This window comes from Aythya ferina, assembly GCF_964211825.1.
Source record: "Aythya ferina genome assembly, chromosome: 25".
Taxonomy (NCBI): Eukaryota; Metazoa; Chordata; class Aves; order Anseriformes; family Anatidae; genus Aythya; species Aythya ferina.
Window position 1 is genome coordinate 4878286 of NC_140323.1, and position 18556 is coordinate 4896841.

Consider the following 18556-nt stretch of genomic DNA (forward strand, 5'->3'; position numbering starts at 1 on the left):
CAACCCTCAGCATCATGATGGGTGCACCCTCTGGCTGCAGAGAGGTAGCCTTGTTGCAGGCAACTTCTAACGTTTTAGTGAGCTGTAAATTTTTTGGTTTTTATCCCTTTCTGGCACTTTTTTTGCCTTGCTTGACGTGGTTGCTGTACCATTGACAGATTGGCTCTCACTGATGCAGTGTATTCTCTCTCAATTTTTGACCATTCGCTTTTTTTCCAAGAAAGGGCAGCAGCATCTGTATCCCAGCCACGCTATAGCTGTTGGCTTACGAACTCAATGCTTGAAAGTAAAGGTTTCCTTTAATTTGCTTCAGGTGCTGGCCTTCAGAAATAACCTTCAGAAATAACTTCCCAGGATGGGATTGCCTTTTATTTTCTGGGGCATCAGCACAAGGAGAGGTGGAAGAGAATTCCACATCAATACTGGATTAGCTGTTTCTAGAGTTCCCCCAACTAAAGATGCCCTGTGGGGTTTCTCTGTCACCTCAGAGGAGGCTGGATGTAATAATTGAGTGGGTTAATTTTTAAAGTTAAATCACGGTGGCGTTTGATAGTTCTACGATGGCTTCTTCGAGCCTTGCCCATCCTGTTCCAGACGCAGCGTATCCTACTCTCGAGCAACATTTGGCAGTGTTGAGACTTCAGAGGCACATCTTTACCCTGGACCAAACCGGCCTTTGGATTCGTGGCAGCTCTCAGAGCACAGAAGTTGCCATGCCAGAGGCCACGCAGATGCTATCCGAGACGCTTCCATTGCCAAAGCTGCCAAGACCACTGTTAACGTCACTGTGTGTGTGTGTGTGTTGGAAATTCAGGTTAATGAGAATTTATTCATAAACCACGGAGTCGTTTAATCCACTTACAGAGTTCCTCCAGCCCGGTGCCTGGCTGGGCTAATTAACGCAAATCATGCTGCATGTTCTTGTAGGGGTAGGTCAGGTTCTCTATGCATATAATCTAGAATTAAAGGAAGGTAACGTACCAAATGAGTTTGGAACTGCCAATCTGACTTTTTTTTTTTTCTCCTATTCACCTGGAGTTTTTCCAGCTGCGTGTCACTTCAATCTCTGTTACAGGAGGACTGCAGACAGGACTGGATTCCAAAATCCCCGCTGTCCACGTACTGTGAAGTTACATTGGCAGGGCAAACGATTTCTGTTGTCTTGAAAGGTCACCCCGTCTCGTGTACTGCAGGCTGGCTGCTCAAAGAACTCTTCCTAAAAGGGGTTTGCACACTTGGAGAGCCCCTTCCCGTCCTTCCCTTCCCCCTGCCACCCCTGTCCAGAGGAGGACGTTTTTTTTTTTTACCGTGGGAGCCAAGGCAGGAGCCAGCTCGTGAGTTGAAGACCTGCAGAAGCAGCTGTCGGGATTCAGTCTTGTACCGTGTGCTCGTTCACCTGGGGTTTGTTAATTTTCCAAATTGCCGTAAAGTGCTCACACTAAAGGATTTGTACTTGCTGTGTCAGTCTAAAACCTGAAGGAAAATACATTTTTATTCTTTCTACTTGGGTGCTTTGTCTTTTTTCTTTGTGAAAGCCATACAATAAACAGATTATTTAATAACTAAGCCCTACTCCTCATGTTCCCTCTGTAGGTCTGTTTTTCCTCAGCTTGTGGCCCTTGGGTTCGATTTTCTTTGCTAGTTAGCACTGGGTTTGGATTCTCTGGGGCGAAACTGTTTGATGGTGTTGGTAAAGATCTTTGATTGAATTGTAACCCATTTTTAAAGGGGGAAGAAGCCGATAGCAGGGTAACTGCTGCAGTTCTGCCGTGCTAAAAGCTGCTGGTTTGAATTCTGCCACAGTGTTGTCTCTGCTCTCTTCCCTAGCAAGGTCTCTTAACAAAACCTTCCCAACCACTTCCTTAGGGGGAGGTGTAACACTGGAAGGCGGCTGTGAGAACCAAACTGACTCCTCTGCTGCAGGAACCAGCAAATTCCAGCAAGCAGGACTGAAAAATGTTCCCCAGGTTGGTCGGTCCTGCCTCCCGACCGGGTGAGTGAGAGGTCCTGGGGCCGGGTGGGAGGGCATGCTGCCCTGGGCAGGTGTAGGCTGTGGGGTGGGGGCTGCTGGATGGGATGTGGAATTAGGGCAAAATGGGATTAATTGGGTGTGCGTGGTGCTGTGCTTTTCCCTGCTGGGGTCTAAAGGTGGCGTGAGAAGCTGATCTGGGGCTCTGCAAGGAATTGGCTGTCTCAGTATTTCCAAAGAAAAGGTCGCAGGGAAAATGTGTGACACAGTCAAGGCTTTTCCCTGTCTCAAGGAGACCAGCACAAAATCCAAAACGCTACCTTTTTTATTCAGAAGTCATTTCCTTGAAAGAAGGTGGTGTACAAACCCCAAGGAGCAGCAAATCGTCTCCCTGTTCCTCCCTCTCTTTCCCTGGCTCTGCTGATGGGCTCAAAAAAAACCCCCATGTCCAACAGGGCTCTTCCCATCAAACCCTGTGAGAGCTGTGAGCTGACAGCGGACCCTCGTGTGAAAAGAACAACTGTAGAAAACCCAAAAAATTATGGGGGCAGATGTAGAGCTCCTGAAGAAGTCATTTTCAAAGGGCTTACATCTCTTGAAGCTGATGAGAGCAGTTCTAGGAGTCCCTGGGAAGAAAGGAAAGAAAAGGTCAGCTGTTGCCACCATTAAACCATAGCAAAACACCCGATTTTAAGTTCTTTGTCACTTGGCACGGCGTGATGTTTTCCTAGTTCTGGGAGGCAAAACAAAGCCAATTCCTCATTTAACCGCAAAGAAAACCCCTCGATAGAGCACCAGGAGCTATCATTGCCAGTCCTTCATCGATCCTCAAAGCCCAGCAGTGTTGCACGTGCAGGAAATGTGAGAAATCCCCGCGGGCATCACTTACTTGGTGGTCGGCTGTCAGTCGTTGCCCTCCTCTGTAAAACAAAAAGGTAATTGCAGTGTTAATGTGGTGTTAATGGGATGTGGTTAATAATACTGGTGCAGGTGTTCTGGGGGTTTGTTTTTTGGGGTTGTTTTCCAAAAAGCTCAAAAAAAAACGAAGAGTCCATGGGGTTTCTTTGCTCTAGACTCAACCCAGGTACCTCTGCCTGGCGTTTGCAGGGTGGGGGGCTCAGTGAAGTCCTGCTCCCACCCCTGCTGCCTCTGTCCTGGTCACCCCAGGAAGCAACCCCCCAAATAACCCCAATCCTTGGGGACGTGTGCTCGGCCCCGGCTGCCTTTTACCTTTGCTCTCCACTTTAAAATCCGACGGGAGGAGGTTGTCCTGCCGGTTGCCCAGCACGAAGGCCAGGAAGGAGAGGATGAGCGCGTCGAGGATGCCGATGATGCAGAGGATGTACGCCCAGCGCACGGTGCAGGCGCCCAGCGTGTATTTGTCCGTTTTGTCCCCGCACATGCGCCTCACCTCGCTCGAGTCCCAGCCGTCGGGGTAAATCAGGCAGCCGATCATCAGCCCCGTGGCTGCAAGGAGGGGGGAGACGTCGCAGGTACTGCACGTGCAGGCGGGGAGGTTACAGGGAATAGCACGGCTACGACCACAAATATTACAGGGAAAGTGCTAAAACCAGTTGGCAAGGCTTAAATATTCCCCAGGACTGTGCTCCATCCGAGCTGGGGATGGTGCAGCGTGGGCACGGCGCTGCCTTCCTACACCGCTGTTGCTTCTTCCAGCACTGGCCTTGTTGCCCCAAAATAAGGCCTCCTTCAAGCAAAACCACTTTGGTTTTGCACGAACCAGCCCGAGTTTGTGCAAGGTGGAGCATTTTGTTGCTCTGTGCATGGCTGGATTTGGGTTTGCCAAGCCAGAGCCGCTGTCAGCAGCAGCAGCTTTGTGTGCGGGTGAATTCTGCTTGCTCAGCTGCGCTGGTTCCAGCCAGGGCTGAGAGCTGCCCGTGCTGGGAGCCCTCCCTGCCTGACCTCGGTGACCAATGTGGCCACTTGCCTGCAGTGTTCGCAGCTTTGCTGTGGGAGTCCTGCCACCAGCTGCCCAAGGGCCACCTCCTGCCCCCTATCCATGGGTTTTCTGGCAGTGGTCAACCTGAAAATCCTTTCCGGGTGCTTGCCTTGTGCTCTCCTAAGGGTTTTTATTCCCCTAGCTTAGGGGAAGGAGAGCAGCAAGGACAGCGGGCAGCTTCCTAGGTCAGCACGGAGCATTTTTCATCATCTAGAAGCAGGCAGCCTCTCGTGTGCTTAATCACTCCTTGCTGTAGGTAATGGTGAGGAAGGGCACAAGGACGGGGGAGGCTGGAAGGAAACTGCTTCTCCTGGGAAGACAAACCCTGGCACGTAGCAAACCTGAAGGTGGGATCTGCTCAGCTCCTGCTCCCTCTTCTAACACAGCAGCCTCTGCATCCCCTGGTGCATGGGGAAAGCTGTGATTTGGAGCCCTCGGCACTGTGGAAGAGCAAAAGGAAGAGCAGCAGTGCTTGGAGGACACAGAGCCCCTTGGCTGTACCCCTGCACACCCTCTGCAGGGAATGAACCCCTCGGTTTGCTGGATCTGGTAGAGCCAAAACCTTGCAGCAATCTTCCCCCTTTCCATCCATGAGGGATGGGGTTGGGATTGCACAGAAGATGCTGTTGAAACTGTAAGGAGTAGGTTTCAGAGCCTCTGCCTCGAGGAGCCTGAAGCAGAGGTTGGGGGGTCACCAGCAGGGAAGATTCGGACATATCCACAGGGCTGGAGCTGCCTGCACTTGTGCTTTTCTCCCCATCCAGCACAAAAATGTAGGTAAAAGCCCCAAATACAGCAGCAAAGCCTTTCCCTACTCTCCCTGGGAGGCTGAGCTGCCCCAAGCCTCTTATCTAAATCTTCGCTTGAGCTTGTTTCTTGAGCTGGGAACTGGAGCAACCTCATGCTGCTGCCACCTGCCCTCCCATGGGACACCTGGGGAGCGTGGGGACAGCGGCTGGTCCCTGCATCAATGATTCAGGAGCTGCACAGGTCGGGGTTGGGTTTCAGCGGCGCTGGATCAGGCTGGGTTACCGATATCTCAGGTGTCCGGGGCTGGAGGGGGCTGCAAGGTGGGGTGGAGGAGTGTGAGGATGAGAAAAGTGGGAAAGGGGGGTGGTGGCACTGAGCCTGTGTTCAGTCCCTACACCTCACATCTGCCCCATGCTCAGGGCAGCTTCTGCAGGGGACAGGGGAGGCACAAAAGGACCCAGCAGTGCCCTCTCCATCTCCCTGCTGCATCCCTAATGCTCGGAGCATGGAGCCCTGCTCCCCCAGGGATGCTCTGAAGCACCAGTCCCACTGCGATTTGGGGCCACCAGCAGCTGCAGGGAAGCTCCAGGGGCTGGGTCCCTCATCCCACGAGGTTTTGCAGCAGGATCAGCGCCCACACGCAATGAGTCCATCAGGTCTCAGCTGCACAGTGGCTGCTTTACCCACTGCAAATTCCTCCTCTAACCCGTCCAAGGGAGCGGAGCGGGCACAGAGGTTGTGCTGCTGTCCCTTTCCTGGCCAGCCCCACCATGACACAGTCGAGGGGGATCAGCAGCTCCCCACGGACCCCTCGCAGCCCTGCCCGTTACCCCCTGGCCCTGCTCACCTGCTGCCAGCTGCATCCAGGCGCAGACTTTGTAGACGGTGGCCGCGTTGCAGAAGAAGAAGAGGCTGAAGCAGAGGATGGAGCCGATGATGAGGAAGGTGGAGATGCCCACGAAGAACATCGCCGTCTTGAAGGCGCTGGAGGGGATGGTGCCGAAATCCAGGGGGCTGCCCTTGCAGATGAGCTCGCCGGTGAGCGCGTTGCCGATGCAGTAGGAGAAGAGGCCGAAGTAGCCGGCCTGGGGCGTGTCGATGCTGTCGCCGATCCAGTAGGGCTGGATGAAGGTCACCACCATCAGGATGGCGAAGCAGAGGGTGAAGAGGGCCCACAGCACGCCCATGGCCCTGGCGTTCCGCACGTAGTTGGTGTGGTAGATCCGCGCCGCCTCCTGCGCCGGCAGCAGCTTGGGCATGGCCGGAGCGGGGACCCCGCCGGGCCCCCAGCGGCCCCCGCCGCCCCCCGGGGTCTCCTCCCGGGGTCCCCTCCCGGCCCTGCCCCGCTCCGCCCCGGCCGAGAGCGGCGGCGGCGCCGCGGGGAGGCTCGGGCTGCGCCGGCGCGCCCCCCCCCCCCCCGCCTCCGTTCCCCCTCCCCGGGACCGCCCCGGGAGGCGGCGGCGAGACCCCAGGCAGCGAGCAGGGATGGGGAGGGAAGGAGGCAGGGATGCGCCCCCGGGGTGTGCCCCAAGGATGCGCCCCGGTGCCTCTCGGATGTGCCCCGGGGCTCCTGGGATGAGCCCCCGGGATGCGCCCCGGTGCCCTAGGGATGCGCTCCAAGGATGCTCCCCCGGGATGTGCTCCACGGCCCCGGGATGCGCCCCTGGGATGTACCCCGTGCCCTTCCCGTGAACCCCGGTGCCACTGGGATGTGCCCCGTGCACCTTGGATGTGCCCCCGGGATATGCCACGGTGTCCTTGGGATTTGTCCCATTCCCCTCAGACGCACCCTGTGCCCAAACCGTGCCCCTTCTGGGCTGTGCCTCCAGGATATGCCCCGTGTCCCCAGGATGCGACCCTGGGATGTGCTTTGTGCCCCCTACCTGTGCCTTGTGCTCCCCCCGCCCCCCGTGTGCCCACAGGATGTACCCCCCATCCTCTATAACCCAAGAAGGGTGGGCACAGGGTTCATACCAAAGACGTGCACCGTGGATGCACCCCTGGGACACCACCTGTACCTCCACCATGTGCCTCAGCAAGCACCCCTGGATGTGCCCAGTGCCCTCATGTGCAGCCCAGCGTGTACCCCATGCCCCAGGATGTGCCCTGCACCCCACTGAGCACCCCAGAGTGCTCTCAGGGTCCCCTCTCGGATGTGCTCCGTGCCCGGGGATGCACGCCAGGACATGCTCTGTGCCCCAGGATGTGCTTCATCCCCCTGCTGTATGCCCCAGGTCCTTGCTGAGTGCACTGGGATGCGTGATGCATCCCAGGACACGTGCTGAGATGCCCCTGGGATGTGCTGTGCACCCCTTGTTGTGTCCCAGGATGTGTCCTGGGCTGTTCTGTGCACCCCAGCTGTGTGCCGAAGGCTGCTCCCCTCCGCCCTCCCCAGCATCACCTCAGTCCTTTCCCCACTGGAGCACACACGGGGTCCTGTGGGTCCCAGCCCCAAGCCAGCAGGGCTGGTGGGGTGCAGGCAGGGAGGGGACAAGGTGCCAGGACCCCCCAGGGCACCTGTGGGCACCTCGGGGCCTTTTGCCAGCTGCCACCGTGGCGCTGCCCTGCAGCCAGGGCCAGCCTGAGCCTCACCCCCGTGGCTGCCGAAGGTCAGGGCTGCCCGGGCGTTAATCATTGCCCAGAGCAGCCGGGTTGACGTGGGTGCTAAAAGCTGTGCCATTCCCAGAGCTATTTTCCTCTCATTAGCCAAATGCCCCACCCGCTGAAACACCAAGAACAAACATCCAGGGGGTGCTGGGGGGACCTCGGTGGGCTCTGAGGCCTCGAGCGAGGCTGGCAGGGGGTGGGCTCGCTCCTGCCACGCTTTGGGTTTCCTTAAGCGGGTTTCTTGGTGGTGATGTTGGGTCGATGGAGCAGCTGGGCTTGGGATTTGGTGTTTTCCCGGAGTTCCTGCTGTTCCATCGGGGCTCGGTTTGCCCTTGAAGCCCCATGTGAGCAGGGCAGTTAGGAGACAGTGGCTCATCCCAGCTCCCCGGGGCTCAGGGCGAAGGATTGCAGGGAGGATTGGTCCCACCGTGGCAATCCCAGCGCTGTTATTCCACACCTGCTTTGGCCAAAGGCGCTGCCGTATGGCAGGGAGGCATCACCCCTGCAGGAAGGGCACCTGGGGACGGGACACATCATCCCCAGCTCTGTGCCGTGCCGCCACCCGCGCTGGCACTGCACCACGGGCAGCGAGGGCATCGCCGTTCCTCCACGGCAGCCCGGGGAAGGTTGGCCGTGATAGGAGAGGCTGCGTCAGCTGGCGGAGGTGCCGGCTATAAAGTGCCCGGCCACCCGCAGCAGAGCCCCGAGTGAGCCCACCATGGCGAGCACGCTGCAAGTCGGCCTCCTCCTCTCCCTGACGCTCCTGGCCCCGGCCCTGGCCGCGTCGCTTGAGCGAGGGCTCATCTTTAATTTGGTAAGAGGAGGAAACCCTGTCCTCGCTGCAGCCAGGGAGCGTGGCGCTTGGGGCGCGGAGGTGGCCGCGATGTTTTGGTCTCTGGCGGTGGCCGTGGGGGTGCCCTGAGGTGATGGCTGCACCCCTGAGAGCAAAACTCACTTGCAGCTGGGGAAACTGAGGCAGGTGGGACGGTGTGCTGGGTTTTGCGGGGCTGTGAGGGATCTCTCCTGCTGCAGAGGGGCAGGGAAGCCTGTAAGCCGACAGGCGTGAGGCTCTTTGTGCCAGCGAGGACTCTCCCTGGGGGGCCTTGCAGGGTATATGGGGGGAGAAAGACTTCCCTGCAGCATCTCAGCCCTAACCCCATGAGCTGGGCAGGAAACAGCACCTCGGCGGGCCGTATTTTGGGCCAGAATGAGTAAATGCTGCTGGGTCTGCCCCAGCCCCAGCCAAAGGGCAGAGCGATTCCAACACCTGCCCCAACCCCCTGCTTCCACGGCTGTGGTTCTAGGGGGGGGATCTGAGCCAAACGTGGGGCTCACACCTCCCCTCGCCGCTGCAGGACACCGGGGAGCTGTGCCTGCAGAGTGCCCAGTGCAAGAGCGGCTGCTGCCAGCGCAACAGCGGGCTGAGCCTGGCCCGGTGCGTGCCGAAGGCGGCCGAGCTCCAGGATTGCTCCCCGAAGGTAGGAGCCTGAGCAACGTGGTGTCCCCAACCCGTCCCCGTGGGTCACCCCTCCAAGGTGGGGGGGCCGGGATGGTCCCTCTACCGTGCCCCCGTCCCCGCAGAGCCTCTATGGGGTCTACTACAAGTGTCCCTGCGAGAGCGGCTTGACCTGCGACGCCGACAGGAGCATCGTGGGCTCCATCACCAACAGCGACTTCGGCATCTGCAGGGACAAGAACGACACGGCGCGGTGAAGGACGTGAGCCCCCCCGGCACCCCCAGAACAAGCCTGGTGCGGTCGGGGGGTTCTAGTAAAGAGCATTTCTGCTGTCGCAAGCCGGCGTTTTCACTCCGTGTGTCCTGGCACGGGGCAGGGGCAGCAGGGCCAGAAGGTCCTGGGAAAGCCGCGGGGAGACGGCTTTGTGTTTGGCGTGTGAAAAGGGGTATTGATCAGGGCTGTGGCCGAATGATAAGCTGGGAGCATTCAGAAAAAGGGTGCAGGGGACGGCAGGGAGGGAGCTGTGCTGGGTTTTATTTGCTTCTGCGAGCGCGGCGGCTGTGAACGTCCCCTAGGAAGCGGATTTGACGGAGGACAAGATGTGATTCAAGGCGGCACTGCCCGCTCTGTGCCTGCTCAGGGCAGCGGCGACCTCCCCATCCAGCCTGTGAAACTGCAGCTTCATGACGAGTTTGCACGCCTGGACCTGCACTGTCAGGTCGGGGTGGACGAACATGACCATGAGGCGGTTGGCCAGGTTGGAGTTCTCGCCGAAAAGGACCTCGTAGAGGGAGCAGCTGTCGCTTTTGGGGCTCTTGCTCGGGCGGCGGGGCTGCGAGCAGCCCTCGTGCAGCACCTCCAGCAGCAGCAGCATCTCCGAGAGCAGCGTCTCCGGCTGCGAGTTGTTCAAGAGGCTCAGGATTTCGGGCCGAACCTGGTTGAGGAAATGCTGGGAGACAGCGGCCAGGCTTGGGGCAGCCCCAGGGTGGAAACGAGGATGCAAATCCTCTGCAAATCCCACCGGGCGCGGGGCTGGGGGCCGTACCTGGCAGTTGAGGATGTCGGGCAGGAGCTCTTCCTTGCGGGACAGCGTGACGAGCAGCCTGAGGACCTGCAGCTGCAGAAACACCGGGGATGAGGCTGGGAGGGTGGGCACGGTGCAGGGGGGGTCCCCGCCGGGCACGGGGGGCAGCGTACCTGGATGTTGTAGTTGTCCAGCTGCAGGAAGCCCAGCAGGTTCGGCACCGTGCGGCGCAGCAGCGGCTCGATGTTGGGGGGCACGGGCAGCGCGTTGAGCAGCTGCAGCGCCGCCAGATGCACCCCCATGTCCCGGGAGCAGCTGACCATATCCAGGATTTTGGGGTAATAATCCTACAGGGATGGGGCGGGGGGCGATCAGGGAGCCGTGCACACCCGGCCACGGTGGGGGCCACAGGGGGTGTGAGGGGGGGAAGCACTGACCCGGACTTTGTCAGTGAACAGGGACCGGGTGACAAAAGCCCTGAGGGTGTTCAGCGCCTGGATCTTGGTGTCCCGGTTGTGGTCGTCCAGGCAGGAGGCCACCAGCTCGACGTGCTCCGGGCTGCAGGTGGGCTTCTGGAGGGAGACCAGACTGGGATGGGATGGGATAGAAATGGGATAGAGATGGGGTGGTGATAGGGATGGGATGGGGATGGGAACCGCAGCACCCCGGAGCGCAGCGGGGTGCCCTCGTGCTGTCCCCACTGTGTCCCCTTCACCTCCGTGTCCATCAGGTAGATGCAGCGGGCGATGCTGCGCAGGATGGCGCTGCGGGACCGGCCTTCCTGCTGCACTCTCAGCATTTCCAGCAGCTCCTCACAGACTTTCCTGTTCAGAACCTCCTCCACGGGCAGCCCTGCGAGCAAGCAGGGAACCACGGTCACACCGGGGCGGCACGTGGTTCCCATGGGGAACCCAAATTTCGCTTGGGGTTCACGTCCCGCAGGAGGGGAAACTGAGGCAGGGAGGTGGCAGAGGAGGGACCCCGGCGGTCCTCTCCCACCCACCCTCCCGGTGGTCCGGGCTTTCCAGCCGGTAGCACTCGGTGCTGTCGGGCGCGCCGCTCAGCCCGTCCGCCACGGTTTTGTAGAGGAGGTAGATGGCCCCGGCGCCCGTGGCCACGCTCAGGACGTGGCGCCCCGTCCATGTCCCCCAGCACGCCGCCATCCCCAGCGCCACAGCCCCCGGAGCCCCACGGGACTGGGGAGGCTTCTGGAAGCAGAATCGTCCCCGGGGTGCGGAGCCTTGTGAGGTCAGGGGCAGCACCGGGACGGGGCGCACGTGGGTCCCCGATACCCCCTGAATCCTGGAGACCCCTCCCCGTGCTGTCACCTTGTCACACCGCCCGGGTGACACACGAAGCCACTGAGCTGGGGATGTGGGGTGGGGTGAGCCCAGGGGAGCACCCGTGTCCCATGGGGGGGTCCTGCCCCTCTGAGCCCGGCGTGGGGGGTGGCACTGTGCCTGGGCACCCGCTGGGACACGGGGTTGGGGACAAAGAGCATGGGGTTGGGGACGAGGAGCATGGGGCTGGGGATGTGGGACGCATGGAAGGGGACAGGGGACACATGGTGAGGGACAAGAGACATAGGGAAGGGGACGTGGAATATGGGGCAGGAGGCATGGCACAAATGGCAGGGGGCAAGGGACGCATGGAAGGGGAAATGGGACACAGGGAAGGGGACAAGGGACACAGGACATGGGGAGGGGACATGGGGAGGGGACATGTGCCATATGGCAGGGCCATGGGACGTGGCACATATCCCTAGCCCTGCCACCTGCTCGGGGCTCAGCACCCCAAGGTGCCAGCAGGGAGGTGCTGCCCCCCCTAGGGCGCTTACTGGGCATACTGGGCATACTGGGAGCGCCACCAGGGGCTCTGCACCCTTGGCATGGGCAGGATGCGGCCAGCACAGGCAGGACCAGCAGAGGGCAGCCCCCACCTCCCCGAGCACCCCCCAGAGCCCTGCGGACCCCCCCAGCCCCATGGGGAGGGGGGATGCTCAGCCTTAGGGGCCCTGTGGTGCCCCCTGAGCCCCTCTTTTGGGGTCACCCTTTACCAGATTGGGAGGGGACCACTGGGAGGGGGCACAGCCTGGGCCGTGCCCTGTATATGACGGAGTTTTTTTTGGGGGTGGGAACATCTTCCTGGCCCTGGCAGGGAAATACTGGCGAGGTGGGGAGAGTTGAGGGATGGGGGGGGGTTAGGGAAGGGTGGCAGCACCCCCCAAAAAAATGAAAACCTCAAACCCTCATCCTATTTATGGGTGAGCAGCGGCTCGATTTTGGCAGCTCCCCGCGGCCGCCTGAGTCACGGCGTTAACAAACACAGGAAGGGGCCCCGGCGCCTGTGGGGTGCTGCAAGCCCCGGGGGGGGCACCCCGAGCTTTTTTTTTGGGGGGGGGGCATGCACAGAGCAGCCGTGTGCTGGCAGATGGTGCTTCCATCCCCCCAAAAATGCAATTTTTTTTTTTTTTTTGGGGGGTGGGGGGGTGCCGCCGCGTCCCCCCCCAGCTCCGTTCGGAGCTGGGGGGGGACGCGGCGGCACCCCCCACCCCCCAAAAAAAAAAATATTGACCTGGGGGGGATTGAGGGATGCCCCCACCTCCAACACTCACTACTTTGCATGGCAATGCGATGCAAACGGGGGCAAACCCATAAATCCCCCCCCCGGAAAAAAAAACAACCCCACGCACCCCACTTTGCCCCGCAGCAGGATGCTCACAGCGGGGTGACCCCGCTCCCCCCCCACACCCCAAAACCACCCCGCGCCCCCTTAAAGCCAATCGAGGGGGAACCGGGGGGGGGGACACTCGGCGATGTTCCCGTGTCCCCCCCCGTGCCCCCCCCCGCCGGGGCTGTTTTTGACAGGAGGGTACAGGATGTTCTGCTCGCTCTTGCACAGCCTCGCTCCCGCTCCCCAACCTCCCTCCTCCCTCGCTCCCCCCCCCTTTCCTGCCGGCCCCATGGCCTTCACCTCGTCTTCGCCGCGCCGCTTTAACCCTTTTTCTTGCAAAAAGGCTTTTTTTTTTTTTTTTTTTTTTTTTTTTATTATTATTCCTATTACTCTTCTTACCCTTACTATTCTTACCATCACGATCACTATTACTATAATCATTACTATTATTACCACTACACTTATTATTATTACTCCTGCTATTATTACCACCATTGCTGTTACTTTTATTACTATTATGAGCAATATTTCCTCGAGGCTCCTTTTCCACCCCCCCCAACCCCCCCTCAGGGGCTCCCCACGGGGCTCAGGACACCCCCCTGAAGCCTTCCCTCGCCAAAATCCCCCCGCAAGCATCCCCCTGGGATCCTTCCTGGGTGGCATTAACCCCCCCAGACCCCCGGTCCCTGCAGAGGACCCCCCCCCCAGCAGGATTTTAGCACCCAGGTGGGTGCCCCCCCCCCCATTCCCAGCCTTGGGCAGGGGCCTGATCCTGCTGCGGGAGCAGAACGAGCACGGGGACGGCAGCGGGATGGGATCAGCCCCCGTGGCATCGGGGTTCAAGGGTCCCAAAGGACTCGGGGGCTCCATGGAGGGTGTGAGGGGGGGTCATGGGTGCACCCCGGGGTTGCCCCAGGAGGGTTTTGGGGCCGGGCCTGATTTTTCCCCACCTCCGGATGCGGGGAAGCCCCAAATCCTTGGGCCGCTGCCCAATTCCGCCTCCACGCACCCACAGCACCCAAGCGGGGGTTGCGGGGGCCGATCCTGCTCCCATGGGGCAACCCCCCAAGGCCCCGGCCCCTTTTTGGGGTTTGCTTCAGTCCTGGGGGGGTTTGCACAGCCCCGGGGAGAGGGCTCGGGGCTGGCACTGGCACCACGGTGGCGGCGTTTTGGACTTTCACTGGAGGAAAAACAACCTTTCTAGCAAAAAAAAAAAAAAAAAAAAAAAAGAAAAATTCATGAAAAGCTCTCTCTGGTTTTCCTCTTCTTGCCAAAACCAATTGTTGAAGATTTTTTTTTTTTTTTTTTTTTTTCCCGGCCTCTCCTGTTTTTGCCTTCGCATGTGGCAGGGGGAACAATGTCGCTCGCGGGGTTTTCTGCTCTTAGGTTCCCCCCCCCAAGAGTTGGAAGAGGGACGGGTGCTGGCCCTGCCTGGGTGTCCCCCCCCCTCCTGTCCCCTCCTTTAGGGCTGCTGCGTGTTGGGAACATCCCAGGGGATGGAGGGATGGGGGCACCCCAAAACCACCCCACGGGGCCGAGCGGTGCCCAGCAGTGCCACGTCTGGCCCCGAGCCCCCCCCCGGGAGCAGGGCACAACTCGCTGCTGCTTGGAAAGGGCAAAAAAAGGAAAAATTCCCCCAAATTCTGTGGGGTTGGGGGCAATGCTGGGGGCTGGGTGAGGTGCCAGGGGTGGTGTGCAGGAGGGGTGCACGGGGGGCTGTGCTTGGGGTGATGCTGAAGGGGATGCTGGTGGCTTATGCTGGGGGGGGGGACACTGGTGGGGGACAAAACTGGGGGCTGCTGCAGTGGGGTACGAGGCTGGGGGTGAGCTGAAAGGGGGGAGACTGGGGGGACAAAATGGGGGGGCTGCTGAAATGGGGGTGATGCTTGGGGTGACACCGGGGGCGATGCCACCTGGGGAGGGGGCGACACCATCCATGGCGACCTGAGCAGGGACCCATCCCCTTTACGGGGCCTTTCCAGCACCGGGGAGGGGAATCCCTCCCTGCAACCCCCTTCCAGGCAGCAGGCAGCTCCCCCCTTAACCCCCAGGGAACCCTCCCCAGGGACCCCCCCCCCCAACCCCGGGCAGGAGCCAGGGCTGGCCGCAGCCCCGCGGAGCGGTTTCCCTCGCACACCCACTTCCCCGGCTGCTGACTCAGGCTGTTCCCTGCTCTCCCGCGCCCGGTACATCGCGTCCCCACGCCGGGCGCCTGGCACGCCGCCCGCCCGCCCGCCTCGCCCGCGAGGTGCCGCACGCTGCGGGGTCAGGGTCCGGCTTCTCTAAGGAGACCCCCTCCGAGCACCCTCCCCAAGCCATGAGCTGCAGGGCAGGGATGTGTTTTTTGTGTTTTGTTTTGTTTTTTTTTTTTGGGGGGTGGGATTCAACCCCAACGTAACCGAGGTGTCCCTATAACCACTCGGGCACATCGGGGGGTCCGGCGATGCGTCCCCACCCCGCGGCGCATCCCCAAGGGGTTGTGCACCCTTTAAGCCCCCCGCCACCCAACTCCTCATGGTGGGACGAGGCCAGGGGGCCCCGGCAGCCCGGCAGAGGCTGGTACAGTTCGTTACGTCCCGGCCGGAATGTACTTTGTGCTACCAGTGGCCCCCAGCCAGCACTACGGGGCCGGACGTTATTTATACTCCCCGCTCCGGCCCCGCTGCATCCTGCGCCCAGCACTCAGGGCGTTATCTCCGGCGGTTTCCCCCCGCGCCGGGTGCAGGAGGGAGCCTCAGACCCTTCCCCCCTCTCTCAATGCGTTAACACTCGCGTCATGTTTAATAATAATATGGGTTTTTAATTTTTTTTCCCCTGGAGGAGGGAGAACCCGGGGCAAAATGCACGTCCTGCGGCCGGGGAAAAGCCATCCCGGTGGGAGCTGCTGGAAGGAAACGCCGCCAGCCTCGGGGCTGGGGACATCGATCCAGCCCCGGCTGGAGGCGATGCACGTTCGGATCCCAACCTGGAAATTTTGGGGTTTGAAACGCACGTGGAGAGGCCCAGGGCTGGCGGTGTCGGAGGTGGCAGGGCAGGATCCGGCCTGTGGTGGCGCAGAGGCACAAGCAAGGGCGCTGGGTCCCCACGTGTGTGGGTGCCGCGGGTGCCTCGTCCCCGCTCAGCAGCAACGTTTTGCTGCAGGAACCGGGGTCAGAGCGAGGCGAGGAGGCTCGCAGGGCCGGATCTGGCCATGAACGCATCCGGCCACCTCGCCGGTAGGAAGAATTTGGGGGGATTTCCTGCAGAAAACAGCTCTGCGTCCCCTGTGGTCAGGCAGCTCTGCACTGAGCGGGTGTGCTGGCCCTGCTGCTTCCCCTGTGTCCCCATGTTCCTGTGTCCCCATGTCCCTGCGTCCCCATATTTCTGTGTCCTCACATCCCCAAGTCCCCATATTTCCGTGTCCCCATGTCCCTGTATCCCCACTTCCCCATGTCCCCATATCCCTGTATCCCCACATCCCTGTGTCCCTACGTCCCCATATCCCCATATCCCTGCGTCCCCATGTCCCCCCCCAGTCCCCCACATCCCCGTGTCCCCATATCCCCCTGTCCCCGTGTCCCCCGTGTCCCCAACTCCCCATGTCCCCACATCCCCACGTCCTCATTTCCCCATTTCTCCCCCAACCCCACATCCCCCCCCAGTCCCCACATCCCCATGTCCCCACATCCCTGCGTCCCCATATCCCCCTGTCTCCGTGTCCCCACATCCCCGTGTCCCCATATCCCCGTGTCCCCACGTCCCCGCCCTGTCCCCACATCCCCCCCGGTCCCCACGTCCCCAGCACCCTCCCGTCCCCGCCGCGGGCGCAGCTGCACCTCCGGCAGCGGGGACGCGGTGTACCCGTGCTGCCTGTTGTGCAACGCCGCCTGCGCCTCCGTAAACACCCGGCTCCCGCGCCGCCACCGCCGCCTCCCCATTACCCCCCCGCATCTGGGGCCAAAACCGGGGCACATCCTGAGGGGTGCCATGGAGGGTGGGGGACAAAAAGCCGCTTTGCTCCCCAAAATCAGGCTCGGGGCTGAAATCCGAGCAGCGGAGGCTGGGATGGATTCGGTCCCGCCGGTGAGCGGGGACCATACGGGGAGGGGATCCCCGGGGGGGGATCGATGGAAGCCGGGGCGCGGGAGGAAGCTGGAGAAATGCGAAGTGCTTTGATCTCCAACGCGCTCGGGAGATTTCACTGCTGCGGCTTGCGGGTCCGCAGCCAGCAGCGGGGACGCCGCTCCTCCCCGCTCGCGAGGCAGATCAGCGCCGGTTATTTTTAGAAGACACAGATGAATAAAAATATCTCCTATTTTATTTTACTTTTATTTTTTTTCCCCCCCACCCCGTTGTTGCAGCCTCCTCCCCAACATCACGTGAGGTGCCCGGGGCCCACCACCAGGACGGCTGTCGGCCTTGGGGTGGGGGTCGGGGCTCTGCCCCCCCCCCCCCAAATTTCGGCCAGAGGTGAAGTCTCCTCCGGGCCCTGTCCCTCGGGGACCAGTGACAGCAGCGCGGGCTCCGGCCTCAGGCAGGACGCGTGTGGCCAGCTGGATGGCGAGGGGAACAAGCAGTACCCCTGGCAGCCTCAGCAGCGCCTTCGGGGATTATTTATGGCATTTTGCTCCCGAGGAGCACATTTCCTCCTGGGACGGGACAGGAGGGACAGGGCACCAGGGTGGGGGTCATGCACCCAGCCCCCAGCGCTGCATTTGGCGCATTTTGCACGGATTTCTGGGTTAAACCCCCAAATCAGGTGATTTATTTTTCCCCTTGCTGCAGAGCACACACAGTGCCGCGCTGCACCGTTGCCTCGTTCCCGTCATTCACCCAAGCACCTCAGGCTCCTCATCCCCGCCGGGGGAAGCCCCACCGTGGCCCCTCTCCCATCTTTTCCCCTTCCCTCTGTCACCTCCAGCCCCACCGGGTGGTCTCAGGGGTCTCCAGGGCTCCCACGGTGGCTCCACGGGTGGCAACCGGAGAAAAAACCCGGCTCAGCTCCGCGGCCCCGCGGCTCCGGAGCGCGGCGGGGTCGGAGCTCAGCGTGGGGTCTTGCACAACGCCTGTGCTGCAACACCCAGGCACGGGCGGGTGAAGCGAGGCCGGAGCTGGAACGGTGAATTTCCTGGCTTCCCAAAGCCGACGTCAGCCCCTGCTCCTTTCACGCCTCAAAGCAAATTTCCTTGCGAGCGGGGCTGCGACATCAACATCGGGGTGGGCGAGGACGGGGCCGCGGCTCCGTAGCGGTGCTGGTGTCGCAGCCACTGCAAAGACTTATTAAAAACAACCCTCCTGTGCTTTCTTCCCATATATTTTCTTATTTTTGTCTCTGCAAACACATTCATCGTTCCCGTGGTGTGTAGCAGGCCGCAGCCCCGGCACTACTGCCAGCCTGGTGCAATCCTACAGGGCCTCGGCCTCAGCCCCCGATATGCGGCTGGGGAGCTGGGACCCCGAATATTGATCCGGTGAAGAGGAATTGAAAGATGTCAGAGGCCAGGCAGGAAATATTTGAGGCCAGAGCCCGGATCCAGGCGCTGGGGCAATGCCTCAGGCAGTGCTGGGAGTGCCAGATCCACCGGGGTCACGTTAGGCGAGGAAAAACTCTCCTAAATGAACCAAATCTGCCACTTTTTTTTGAAGGAGGGCTTTCGTTTTTACTCCGTGTTGCTATTTAGGGCCGGTTTTATCTAAATTACAGCTGGCAAAGCCTAGTTCAGCATCAGGGGCCAGCCCTGTGGGAGCAGCTCGGTGACGCAGCCCCGTGGGGGATTTTATGGGGTCAAGACGTAAGGAGCAGGTTGGGAGTGGGGCACCAGGTCGAGCACAATCCCGATAAAATCCCACACATTATAACCACCCCCCAGTCATTAAACCCCTGTTTTCAGTCTGCCCAGGGCTAAAATCCCCCCAGGGTCCATTTTTTTTTGCTCTTCCTGGTCCAGGCACTGCAATTTCCTGACCAGGCCAAAGCAGCGCTGGGCTCCGCGCTTCCAATGTGCTTCATTTTTCCCTAAAAAAAAGGGTATTTTGAGGCAACTCATAGGAAAAATCTTATCAGGGTTACCACAAACAGGAACATTTCTGCTTGTCCCCACAGCCAGCACGTCCCCCTGGAACAATGCCCCCCAGCA

General features: G+C 60.6%; 3 protein-coding genes across 5 annotated transcripts; 1 reads left to right on the plus strand and 2 right to left on the minus strand.

The window, feature by feature from the left end:
- Nucleotides 1-2276: 2276 nt before the first annotated feature.
- LHFPL5 (LHFPL tetraspan subfamily member 5) lies at nt 2277-6042 on the minus strand. Its single transcript, XM_084497897.1, has 4 exons — nt 5527-6042; nt 3200-3436; nt 2859-2889; nt 2277-2595 (listed from the first exon to the last, which is right to left on the minus strand). Exons 1-3 carry the CDS (start codon nt 5936-5938, stop codon nt 2873-2875), a joined length of 666 nt encoding a protein of 221 aa, XP_084354023.1. The 5' UTR covers nt 5939-6042; the 3' UTR covers nt 2277-2595; nt 2859-2872.
- Nucleotides 6043-7940: 1898 nt separating this feature from the next.
- Nucleotides 7941-9081, plus strand: CLPS (colipase). Its single transcript, XM_084497936.1, has 3 exons — nt 7941-8100; nt 8642-8764; nt 8868-9081. The coding sequence occupies exons 1-3, from the start codon at nt 8005-8007 to the stop codon at nt 8997-8999; spliced, it is 351 nt and encodes a 116-aa protein (XP_084354062.1). The 5' UTR covers nt 7941-8004; the 3' UTR covers nt 9000-9081.
- A 170-nt stretch (nt 9082-9251) lies between these two features.
- Nucleotides 9252-17671, minus strand: ARMC12 (armadillo repeat containing 12). 3 transcript variants are annotated; one of them, XM_084497806.1, is made up of 6 exons: nt 10771-12124; nt 10483-10619; nt 10205-10339; nt 9941-10114; nt 9789-9860; nt 9252-9677 (listed from the first exon to the last, which is right to left on the minus strand). In XM_084497806.1, the coding sequence occupies exons 1-6, from the start codon at nt 11618-11620 to the stop codon at nt 9315-9317; spliced, it is 1731 nt and encodes a 576-aa protein (XP_084353932.1). In that variant the 5' UTR covers nt 11621-12124; the 3' UTR covers nt 9252-9314. The 3 variants fall into 3 exon arrangements, with proteins under 3 accessions (XP_084353932.1, XP_084353933.1, XP_084353931.1); XM_084497807.1 differs by lacking the exon at nt 10771-12124 and adding an exon at nt 17335-17671 and having other exon boundaries at nt 9252-9860; XM_084497805.1 differs by having other exon boundaries at nt 9252-9860.
- Nucleotides 17672-18556: the final 885 nt, after the last annotated feature.

What these genes read in the sequence shown, in the direction of transcription:
- LHFPL5 (XM_084497897.1), bottom strand. Translation starts at nt 5,938, where the DNA reads ATGCCCAAGCTGCTGCCGGCGCAGGAGGCGGCGCGGATCTACCACACC. An exon ending in CTGGATGCAGCTGGCAGCAG is followed by an intron (nt 3,437 to 5,526) that starts GTGAGCAGGGCC and finishes CCCTCCTTGCAG; the next exon opens with CCACGGGGCTGATGATCGGC.
- CLPS (XM_084497936.1), top strand. Translation starts at nt 8,005, where the DNA reads ATGGCGAGCACGCTGCAAGTCGGCCTCCTCCTCTCCCTGACGCTCCTG. An exon ending in GAGGGCTCATCTTTAATTTG is followed by an intron (nt 8,101 to 8,641) that starts GTAAGAGGAGGA and finishes TCGCCGCTGCAG; the next exon opens with GACACCGGGGAGCTGTGCCT. An exon ending in TCCAGGATTGCTCCCCGAAG is followed by an intron (nt 8,765 to 8,867) that starts GTAGGAGCCTGA and finishes CCGTCCCCGCAG; the next exon opens with AGCCTCTATGGGGTCTACTA.
- ARMC12 (XM_084497805.1), bottom strand. Translation starts at nt 11,620, where the DNA reads ATGCCCAGTATGCCCAGTAAGCGCCCTAGGGGGGGCAGCACCTCCCTG. An exon ending in AAGCCCGGACCACCGGGAGG is followed by an intron (nt 10,620 to 10,770) that starts GTGGGTGGGAGA and finishes GCTTGCTCGCAG; the next exon opens with GGCTGCCCGTGGAGGAGGTT. An exon ending in TGGACAACTACAACATCCAG is followed by an intron (nt 9,861 to 9,940) that starts GTACGCTGCCCC and finishes GTGTTTCTGCAG; the next exon opens with CTGCAGGTCCTCAGGCTGCT.